General features: G+C 40.3%; 1 protein-coding gene across 6 annotated transcripts in view; it reads left to right on the plus strand.

Annotated features, from left to right (window-relative positions):
- LOC100546766 (protocadherin alpha-C2-like) overlaps positions 1-7,571 on the plus strand; it is a 102,323-nt gene extending 94,752 nt beyond the window's left edge. For 5 of the 6 annotated variants that reach the window (XM_085236822.1, XM_085236820.1, XM_019620339.3 and 2 more), the window contains one exon: positions 4,668-7,571. In XM_085236822.1, the coding sequence (XP_085092948.1) occupies positions 4,668-4,978 (311 nt within the window). In that variant the 3' untranslated portion in view covers positions 4,979-7,571. The remainder of the gene's footprint in view (positions 1-4,667) is intronic. The other variant, XM_085236821.1, reaches the window with a different exon arrangement.
- The last annotated feature ends 4,582 nt before the right edge of the window (positions 7,572-12,153 follow it).

The following is a 12,153-nucleotide window of genomic DNA, read 5'->3' on the forward strand; positions in this document are numbered from 1 at the left end:
TTCTAGTTTATACTGACTATAGTTAAGGAAGCAAAGGTAAGACAGCTCTAGCAGAGAGAGGAGAGGAGCGAGGAAAATCCATTTCATCTAAAATACTTGTTAAAGTTGGATTGAATTGCCTTCCTAGAATGTTTGCCTCTGTGGTGAAAAGTAGATTGTATACTTGCTATTTTGGTGGCTGAAGTTAGGAAGGAGAAACCTCACTCAGTGATCACATCTAAGAGAAAAATAAAAGGAGGGGTAAAAGGGAAAATAATAATGAAAAAATAGAGGCTTACAGTTTAGGTGCTGCCCCTTGCAAATCTTGTGCCTAGTAGTATGGGCATGGGCCAACGTTTTGGGACCATGGAGCCACTGTCATCAGCATGATGCTCTGTCTAGGTGCTTTCAGAGCCATTAGGTCTTGATGAATAAGTACTTATTGACTGTGATTTGTATGATTGTAAAGCCCTGTAAGAGATGGAGGGCTACAGCATGTGTCCTGTAGTGCCTCTGGAAGAGAAAAAGGTAGCTAGACACCATAGCAAATGGTTCAAACTTTCAGCTGTGTGATTTTAGGATCTAGGTTTTCTTTTGCACCCAGACCTACCCAGTGCATTTCAGGTAACAGTTACTGGCCTAAAAAATAGGTATTTTGAAAGACAACGTAAAAGTCCTTTCTTCCCAACTAAATACATGAACTACTCAACTGCAAAGCCTCAGTGGTTGTGTGTTCCATTTAAAGTCCACTGAGACAGTTGTATTTTGAGACTACGAAGAAATGGAAGGGGTGAAAAGTTCATTTTCCCTTTTAGCATGCAGACACACGGGCGAGAGAGCATCAAGAGCTGCAGGTGCAACCTAGATTCTGAGTTCTGCTGCATGCACACATTTTAAAAATGATTTGATCTTTCTGTATGAAGGCTGCCATATTCCTGGAGAATAAGTCAAAGAGGAGAGGGAACAGTCTCCAAAGTTATACCAGGAAATGGGTAGGATGTGCACTTCTGTGTATGCCCTGTGCCTAAAGAAATCTGCCCAGCCACCTATGTAGAGAATTTTAATGTTTCACTTTAAGTGGTATGAATGTAACTGGGGGATCTGCTTTATTTAGATACTCCTCTAAGTTTACTAAACAACTTGAAGGCATTTAACAAGATCCTGCAAGCATGAAAGAGAAGCACAACTAATCCCATTAAACGTAAAATAGTGCATAAGTGGAAAATGTTTGTTGTTAAATTCCTGCTGATAAGAAACAGAAGAGATGTTTGAGGGAGCTTTGAAAACTCGGTGGTACGTGACATTTATCCTTGATCTGAAATGGCTAAACATACAATGCTCTTAGGATGACTGAACTGTGACCTTCCAGCCTGCCAGTCCAAATGCAAACACATTACCTGGTAAATCAAGCAGAAGTGAAATTTCCCCAGGAAGCTGTGGAAGCCCCTCTCCTAGGAAACAAAGGCTGTTAACTCATTACGTTCTGCCCATCTCAGTCTTTTTGCATGTAAGCTCTCCACACAGCTGCAAGGATAATTGGTTTCCTTTGGCTTAGCGAGAATTAAGGAATATAATTAATATGCTTAGTTTGTATGGGCAACAAACATTCAAGGTCTGGAGAGGGGAGGAAATCACACAGAAATGCAGGCAAGCACCATAGTCTTTAAGTGAACAGAGATTGCAAGGTTGAAATAGTGGGCTCGTGTTTGGCTGCATGATGTCAGCAGGATTTGTGATATATTTTACTGACTTCATCTGGTGAGTGGATTTGTCTGGGCAGAACCAGATTAAAGGGTCAGTATCCTGTTCTCAATCAGATTTCAGTAATGCAGGCGTGTACGTGCAGCCTGTTAGCCTGGAAAGAGCTTTCATTCAAGGGAAAAAAGGTACTGCACTGCAAGGATACCCTCTGTTCTTAAAGGCTCTTGCAAGTTTTTTTTATTACCAAAATGGGTAACATAAAGTCATTGCCTCGTTCCCTATCTTCAGCCTAATATGGCCACATTGAAATGCCATGGCCAAATGTTAAAATAGTGAATGGTCACATGTTAAAATGTGTTTTGGCTGTGCAGTGATGGCAGTGAGATCCATTCAGTGGTGTTATAACCATACATGTCTCAGAGCCGTTTTTAGGCTGTTCACTGCTACAGGGCCATCCCCAGCCAGAGCAAGAATGGTTCAAAAGTGGTTGGAGGTCACCTTCAGGTGTTTGTGGGTTGTTTTGTTTTATTTTGTTTTGTTTCTGCCAAGAACAGGAAAATAGCATTGGGTCTAGACCAGAATTGTTTGGATTGAAAGCTGCACAGCCTTGTTGGGAAGGAGGACTTTATTTGTCAAACAGGGCTTAATTTATTGTGTACTCTGTGGAAGTTCACATTTTATATTGCTGAAAAGAGACAAATGATAAATAATTTGGAAATAGGCCAGAACACATTTCACATTTTCACTGTTCACATTTGTAATTTATTGCCTCAAAGAAACAAAAGCAATATGAAATGTACCTGACCAAAATACTCCATTAAGCAAAAATGAAAGCTGGTTTGTATTAATATATTTAGTATGAAAGGACTTCTTAGGACATTTCCATTACCAACAACAAACATTAAAAATAAATCTGAAGCTGAGAGTTAAGGTCATAGGAAACATAGAGAACACCTTCAGCTCACCAAAATGAAATAGAGGAACTTCTGCATTAATAATAACTTAAAAATATATATATAATTATATTTGAGACTCAAGAGATTAAGTTAAGGTCACTAAAAGTACTTCAGCGGTTCCTGGAAAGAACATAAACTCAAAGTTAAAGCTGCTTCATCATCAAAGGCAGCCTGAGGGCAAAATGAAGAAGCTCTTCTAAATCTTGATCCAACATCATGTTGTAAAAGCAGCCATACAAACTCTTTTTAAAAGTTTCCCTGCGATGAAACTATTACACAGGTAAAGTCAGAGACAATACTGATGTGTACAGATTTCTTTGGCTCTGTAGTGTGGACATCCTGTGTAAGTATGAAAAAGGTGAAGAGGAATCATCTTGCCAAAGGTGTTTGTTTTGCTGCCAGATAGGAAAGAAGCTGTCAGGCAGCAAAACGTGTCCCTTAGCTTTTGAATCAGGAAAGCCTTCTGCATGCACACAACACATGTTCTACCTCACAACACAGAAAACTGTGTGAACACCATTATCATCCCTTCTTCTCCACTGGAGCTCTTGGCCTGTTTAGCTGGGCAATTACAAGGATGCTGTGGAGAGACTTCATGAGATCCACAGGATTAGCAGTGTTTGTGTGTTACTGCAAGAATTTGAGTGTGTCTACAAGTGTTACAAGCATGGCAGGTTAATACCATGCTTTTAGGGTGTAGATAAGAACATTTTCAAGGCTGATGGCTTTAGGATCAATGCATAAGCACTGAGCTTTCACCTGACCAGAATCCCTCAAGTACTTAAAGTGATAGACTAAAGTGAATATGTTATACCTATCCAATTTGGGAACTGTGTAAACTACAAATACTTTTCAGAGTGTGAGAAGACACAAAACAGCGAGGTTTTAAGATTCTCCATCATGTAAGAGTGTCTCATTACACTGGAAAATTGTCTTTGCTGAGGAAACGTGCATGAAAGTTTCCATCTTGCTGGCTCAATCACGGCAAAATCATGGAAGGAAAATGAAGAACTTACCACATAGTGTGAGGCTAAATCTGGGAACAGAATTTATATTTGCCTGTATAAAGTGTTGTGATCTACCATGTAGCAGTGCTGATTCAGGAAAACAAGAGATGGTCACCAGGCTGATTTTTTTTTTCCCAGCCTTTATGTTGTGACATTGCAATAGGAAAAAAGGAACTTAGTAGTGAGGAGTTTCTCAATTTGAGGACTCACTGCAGTATTATTTACTTGCAGACCATTTTTTGATAGCTCACCACAAATTTGGCACTAGCCCTTTCTGATTTCCCCCTTTACATATAAATGAATAGGTTAGAAGAGCTTTCCATCCCTCAAGAGTCACCACATTTCCTGGCAGAAGAGCAGATGGGTAGAACCTCAGCTTGAGTAACACAATGAATATTTCTGAGGTCAGGTTCTACATCCTGACTATAGGAGTCCTGTGTCACACCTGTCCAGGCAGTCATTACACCTGTTTTTTGCACCTGTCTGCTGATCATACTGCAATACATATGTACCAACTCAACCCCTCTATTGAGAATTCTTAACACAACTGATGGGATGGTTTTCTGTGGTACTCAGCATGGATGATGTGCATAAGTTTCACTCCCCTTGCCCTAGACACTCCTCTAACACTATCCCGAAAGATTCAGCACCCTCAAACAAACCCCTGTGCTGTGCAGCACTGATGCTTGGTTATCACACTATAGAACACACCAGTGGGCTGTTTCACAGCAATCTCTTATTCTGAGCACTTCAAATTCAGAAATAAAGAATACAGAGAACAATGCTCTGACACAATAGGGAATCCAGAGCACGTGGAGCCAAGCTGTATGTGGGGTCAATCTAGCACTGGACAGCTGGGACATGGACTGGTCACCCAGTGACACCCAGATAAGCAGCTAGACCACCAAGACTCAGCACAGGCATAGGCTAAAGCCACAAACTTCATTTATGAGGCTAAATACTTACCGAATCCTTGTGTATCATGATGTTTTGAGCTCTTTTTGCTGTTTCTTGACTTTTTCAGAACCTGAGGCAGGAGAGGTGTCCCCTCCAGTGGGAGCTGGTGTGAACAGCAACAGCTGGACCTTTAAATTTGGACCCGGCAATTCGAAACAAGGTGGTCCTGGTGAGTTGCCAGACAAATTCATTATCCCAGGATCTCCTGCAATCATCTCCATCCGGCAGGAGCCACCAAACAGCCAAATTGACAAAAGTGACTTCATAACCTTTGGCAAGAAGGAAGAGACCAAGAAAAAGAAGAAAAAGAAGAAGGGAAACAAGACTCAGGAGAAAAAAGAAAAGGGCAACAGCACCACTGAGAACAGTGACCAGTGAGGGGTTTATAATGAAAGAACCCCCTTAGCCAGTTTTTGTAATAATGGCAGATTTCTCCTATGTAGCAACTCCCAATTTCTTCCTCCTGTTAACAAATTTCCTGTATGTACAGACTTCAGAAAATCTGCAGGAAATTCATGGTGTCTGTCTAAATTGCTTAACAGGTTTTGTCTTGAAAAGCTTTATTAAGTCTGGTGTTAACTCTTTTTCTCCACTCTGGCTTGTTTTCAGAATCTAAAAAGCAGACACAAGTTTCCTTTCTCCTACGCCGAAAAGGAGAATCTTCACAGTACAGCCAGTGAGAGGTTGGACTCTCTGCACTGTGGTTCCTGTGCTCCTGTCTTGATGACACTTACAGGACAGGTTTAAAAGTTTTAATATTGTGCACCCTCTATCTGATTGGAAATCCTTGTGTGCAGATGTCAGCTAGGTGATAAGAAATCAGGTTATAAGATGCAAGAAGAGCTGGTAAATACGCAACAGAGGAAACACCTAACGAACATACATGTTCAGAGATGTTCAGGCTGGGGAGGAAATGTCTGAAAGGTGACCAGACTTTTCAGACTTTGAGAAGTCACTGTGTGGGAATACTGAATCTTATACATGACGTATTGTACACACTCCTACAAAGAAAACCTCACATTTACAGCTCTTTAAGATACCGTAAATGTTATCTTTGTACCAAGCAAGCCATTGGGAACTTGGCCCTGGGAGCCCTGCATTACCCCAGCAAGGCCCTAATGCTGTAGGGAGGGCTGGGCTGACATCCCGGTATGTGACTGACTGTGATGCTCTGTGTCCCTGTTGCCACTCTTTGATTATTTTGCACATTTTGTCTCTGAAAAGGTCAGAGTTTTTCCACGACACTTATGCAAAAGAGAGAAAAAAGAAATGTTAACTATGCTATTTGTTATCTGAGATATTTATTTATAAAGAAATATAGCTGTAAATGTTATAGAAATATGATGCCCTTTAACCCAAACAGAAGTCAATCTAGAGCCATTATTAATTAAAATTGCTGCTACTAAAGTGCTTTAGAAAAATTGCCTGAGACATCTGTATTATATCGGCCACTTGCCAATAACAGCTTTATTCTGTCGGGTCACTTGGGGGCTGCCTCTTGCATGTTATTAATGAATACAAGAATTTAATTTTTTTGCATTAATCTGCACTTTGAATACACCTTTGCAAACAAACTGTCCTAATATGAAGAAGCAGAAGCAAACTCCTCACGCAAATGGATTTAACCTGCTAGTTCTGTGCAGTACCTTGGTGTTACCTCCTACACACCCCTTTTCTGACTTTAATTTTACTTTTTCTATGAGATTATGAATTTCTGACCCTATTAACACTTATTATGTAAAATTCAAGTACTGTATGTATGCTGTATGCTCTTATAAGAATCCTGAAATATTTATTCTGTGCTTGTGTATGTGAATGTCAATGCAACTATTATTAGAGTGGACTTTAAGCTTTACCGTTGAATGTAAATTCATGATTTCTTTTTTTGTACACTTGTGAAAAAGTGGAGTAGTGTTAATTTTTTAAGCCACTGTTGATTTATCAGTTGTTCTTTTTTTTGTGTATGAAACACAAGTAAAATATCTTTCTTAAATCAAGCCATGCATGCATTCTGAGATTCATTGAAGCTAAAGCTCTGTGAATTACTAAACCTATAATTGGAGTGCTAAATGTGATTGAAGATGCTGGTATAAAACCAATACATGTATTTTTAAAAAGAACAGAGCTGATGAGGGAATTCCAAGGAGTTTTCTAGATTACTGTACTTTCACAGAATAAAGCTCAAGTATTGTACTAATTGGAACTGTGTAAGAAACTACATAGCTCTCACATTTCTGGCAGACGCTCTAATCTAGGATCAAAGAGAACAACTGGGTTTCTTGAGACGTGTCCTGGATGGTTGACGTTTCCAAACTGCTGACAGTTCAGAGCAGGTCAATTAGTATTCATTTGAGAAACTTGAGATGCAAGTCTTAAATCATCACAGAAGATAAAGCTCTAATAAAAGAATGAATCTCTGAAAGTGCAAACCACCGAGAGCCTCATGTGGTCTACTCAGTTTTCCTTTGCTACCAGTCTTGTTTTACTGGCAATAAAAGCAATGCCACTTGATTTAATTTCAAAGTCTAGCCTAGAGGAACAAGCTTATGGTTTGGGGAGGGAATTGTTCTTTTCTTTGGCCTTGCAAGTGTGCTATTCTTACGCATCTAGACAAACTATGGCTTGGAGGTCACAATCAGGGTAATGCATTCAGCTGGGAGTTAGGGGTTACTGTTTGAATATCACACAAGAGAGGATCAGAGGTGGCCAAGATCAACAAGAATCAAGAAATTAGAATTTGTTTTATCCTCCTACTGACAATAAAGTCAGGACACCAAAACTCATTAGCGAAGAACATGCAATTTGGGGATATTATTTTTACCACTTGATCAATTTACTCCTCTCAGAATTCATGTATTGCCTGTGAGCATATTGTCATTGAGAAATTTGTTTGTATGAATACTAGATTGGTGGACAACACCACGGGGCTTTTAAAATAATTAAAGCTGAGTTATGTTGCTTCTTAATTACATCCCATTGTTGAGAAGATATCTCATTTTACACTGCGCTTCTAAAATACAATCTTGTGCCATTTGTTTCTACTCGGGATTTGGGTCATAGAACATTAGAGGGTGGGGTTCCAATTAAAATTTTCCAGTGATCTTACTAAGGGGAAGAACATAGAACTCAAAATACATTTCCCAAAATTCATACCTAAAAATCCACTCTGGAATTAATTGCAGTCAGCTTTGACATCCTTTAGGGTCGTCTTTAATTTCTCCTTCCCCTTCATTCACTTGATTTGCTTCAAGGACTGCTTCCATTTTTGGAAAAAGTCATTGTGTTGTTAATTGACTTTCTCCCCAAGAGAAGTGTGAGTAAGCTGCCTTTGTAGACCAGTGCTTATTAGTACATGATGCAGTGGCCACAATTGATATAATTCATGTTGGATAGTCAAAACTTAGATACACCTATTCTGGGTCTTGGAGACGTTAAGGTTCCAATAAATACCATTTTCTCCAGGAAACCTCATCTTATTATCTCCCTAATCAGTGTGCAACGTATTTAGGTACAATGAAGCTGGATTCTTCCAGTTTCTTTCCACCAAACACTTCATTCAGAGCTTTCTGTCTGTCTAAAAATCACCTGTTCTCAAATTGTAATTGCATTCTTAAAATGTAAAGTCAATCACTGCCTTTGTTTTACACAGTTGGCCTTGGTTATCTTAGTGCAGGTTCTCACTAAGCTTGTTTTAACACCTGTGGGCAGTCTTTCTTCCTTTGTCCCATTCTCCCCTACCTGTAGTTTATGGATCCCATAAGCTACAGGCATTCATGAAGATGTTCAATTATTAACCTCATTTGAGTCCCAAAGAAGGAATGGGTTCCTCACATTTGCTGCTGCTTAGTAATTTGAGAATTACTATCTATTCCTTGACACAGATATCCTTTATAAGATGGTGCCAGGAGTCCCACACTCTTAAAGCTCTTGTAAGTTTACAGAGTTATGACTTAAATTGAAATTTTGGCTACACTGAAGTCCTTTGGTTCCCTCCTCCAAATGTCTCTGAAGGAGAAATGAATGAACAGTATTTTGATATCATCACATAAAATTTAATCTGCACAAAGCAATTGGAAAGAACATGCAATGCAGTAACAAGTTGTGGGTACAAAGGGCATGGTAAGGTGTGTGTTAGGCTCTTTATGGTGCTTGAACAAACTTGAGCGGCTGACTTAATGCTCGCACGACTGAGCATGTTAAGAATATAAAGAACAGCTGTAACAAAAATACGTGCTGTGATAACAACCTTGTGCTGTTTAAGCACATATTAGAAAATCAGTATCACTAACATAGGAATTGTTTCTTCCATTAGCTTTTAGTATGAGGTTGCTATGTTCTCTAGGGTTTTTTCCCTATCACCTCCATTCCTCTCTAGTGAATCAACAACACTCTCCTGCACTTGCAGATATATATATGCATATACACACACATATGTACACACACATATATAATACATATAAAAATCCAAGACCTGTTTATGTTGCTATACAGGACGTTGCCACATTGACTCTCAGTAGTAACGCTACTTAGGAAATCTCTGTTCGAATCTAATTTTTCACAGTGATGTATTAGGGTGACATTACATACTTCTGTCTTTGTTCAGATGCTTTTGTGTGGCTTACAGAAATAATGAGAGGAGTCCTTCTGCATGCAGTAGCACATCATTGCTTCTGCCACATTGGAAGGAGCTGGCTTTACCCTGCACCTTGGGTTTCCTTTCATACCTCAGCAGCATTTAATGCAATCACTCTGACGTTGAGATTTTAACATCAAAAGATAACAGAGATGTAGCAAAGTAGGTCTCTCTCATAACTCATACAGCTTCTCACTGCTAAAAATGTTTGCCTGTTGGTAGTGCCAACAACTATATGACTATTGCATGAAGAAAGACAACAAGTAACTCATCCACATTTTAGAATTGAAGTCAAGGGCATATTATAAACCAAACATGGTAGACTTGAAAAGCATATTTCAAAACCAAGATCCTGATAAAGAGCTGGAAGCAGTAAACTGGTCTTCATACCAGGGACAGCAGCCATAAACCTGCTGTCGCTCCCACCATTCAAGTCATTTGTCTGACAACATGAGCTGCATGGTGGAGGGAGGGTGGGGGTGAATGGGATATGGTGAAAAGACATCCCCATGTTGGGAAATATTACCCTACCATGATACCGTTGCATTAAGACACATAAATCTTTGGATTGCCTATTGGGCTTCTTGTTATATGAAGGGTAAAAGCCCCTGCTACCAGCGTGCTGTTCCAGCAGGACTACCATCTGAATTGCCTACTCGGTAGGAGATGTGAGACCTTGAAGGGCTGTCCTGTGGGCTCATCAGTGGTACTGCAGTGAAGCACTGGGATAGGATAACAGTACAGCTGGCCCTAGCAGCCTTGTTCCGTTTTCTGGTGGTATTCATAGAAGCTTCAGATGTTTTGGCAACATTTGGCACCAAAAATGTTCTTGCTCATTAATTACTGAAAGCCTGACAAGACATACCAGTTATTACAGCACATTGGCCACAGCCACCCTAGACCTGCATTAGTTTTATGGTAAATACTTCTTTTCTGGGACTCAAATTCCACTCAGTGGAGCTTCAGTGTGAAAAAATGTGTGTTGATTGGGGAAACACAGATTTAAAGCTTTCATGGATGCAACACTGTGCATTAAGATCCTGTTGTATCAGAAACCAATGTTAAGAGGATACGTATCACTCCCTATCCTGTAGAAGTTTCTTCAGAGTTTAAAGAACAGGAAGTTACTGATATGACTGAATTAAAGCTGTCTCAAAGCATCACAAAAACTACCTTGATCTTTGCAAAATGACATCAAGCAGATGCAATATAAACATAATCCTGAAGATAAACTGCATTTTCCTCTAAAGGGTGGCTGTACCGAGCACTGGAAGGAGCAGCATCTCCCTCTCTTAAGAGGCACAAAAGTATGAAATTCATTTGGTTTTATCCTCAGACTCTTTTCACACATACAAGGGGAGGCTTTGGCTGGTCGTGTAGAGTCAGATTCTGGCCAGCAGCACAAGCAAAGAGTGGGAAGTATCAGACATTTATTAACAAGGAGATGCAGGGGAGTTGTTTAGGTGAAATCTTCCACATTAGAAGATACCAGGGACAGGTCAACCCAGGGCACTAAATGCACTTGCTGTCAGAGAGAGGCTGTCTGCCTATTGATCGTGCTAATGGCCCCCTGGGTCAAGCAACCTTTCACAAATTGACAGCCTACGCCATCTGCAAAGCTGTCAAATACACCGGCTGATGGCAGAACTGCTGGCCTGTGAGCTACATTATTACTACTAGTTTTCTGTTGTCAAGAAAAAAAAAAAAAATTGAAACTACCATCAAGGATCTTTACTTAATTCCTTATGTGCACTGCTGGGCTCCTCCTGTGAATCTGCAAAGCCAAAATACATAGGTGCTGGCATTCCTTAATGTGCACACAGCTAATGCAAAACAACCTGGAAGTAACAGGTTATTGCAGTTGCCAAAGCCTTCATGATCTAATCAATACTGATGGTGCAGTTAGTTTTGCATTGATTAACTTATGAAGTGAAAGCCCTACAGCAATAGAGCTCACGGTGAAACATTCGGTGCAACAGTGTCTGCCAGAATTATACAGCTGTATAAAATAATAAATAGGTTACAGATAAAGTTCAAGCATGTGGAGCCCAGTTGTACTCTGTGCTGTGCACACTGGCAGGTCTGCTGCACAGCCATTAGACTCTGGAGAAGTGTAGTACTAACTCTTGTCCCACTCCAACAGGGAGATACATGCTAACATCTCCTGCACAGAGAGGCTTTTGCCCATGCTCCCGTATGTGCACGCCACCATATATCTCTGTACTGTTAACTGTAGATGCCAACGGGCTTTGGGTTGCTGGTACCAGCTCTGAGTAAAGACATTTGACTGGCTGCAAAAATCCATACATGCTGCCTGCCAATCAATGGTGGGATTATGGTGGGGAGCAGCCCAGATGCCCTGATGCTCACTTACCCACAGGGCGAATGCTGGAGCCTGCCCTGGAAACTCTTGTACTTTCTGCTCCCCTCTCCATCCCTTCCAAGCTCTCACTGCTCCTATGCAGGCTTCCAGATCTAGTAGTGAAAACTGTTTTGAAAAGTGTACCTTATTTTCTGGAAACCGCTGGCTCACAAGTTTTTAGCCTTTTTTATAGGTGTGAGAACCAAGGAACGGTATAGAGTGAGAAAACAAACGTACCTCATCTCTATCAACCAGCTGTCCCCATCCTTTCCTGGTATGCATTGCCAGAACTTACACATCCAAAGACAAACCTAGATGACATTTGAAGCACAAGCACCCAATGAAACTGGCTCATTTACAGGCCCAAAGCTTTTTTGTACATGGCAGTTACACACGATACCTCTAGTCAAAAGGAAAAAATCATGCAAGATCAGGTTTTGGAAGTATCAAAATAAATATGTCTTGGTTGTTCTCCACACCTTACAAAAGCAGCTCAGGTTCATTTGTATTATTGACCTCTATGCCTTATTTTCCATCCCAACAGTATGTACCACCTGT

The sequence above is a fragment of the Meleagris gallopavo genome, chromosome 15, assembly GCF_905368555.1.
Source record: "Meleagris gallopavo chromosome 15, MGAL_WU_HG_1.1, whole genome shotgun sequence".
Lineage (NCBI taxonomy): Eukaryota > Metazoa > Chordata > Aves > Galliformes > Phasianidae > Meleagris > Meleagris gallopavo.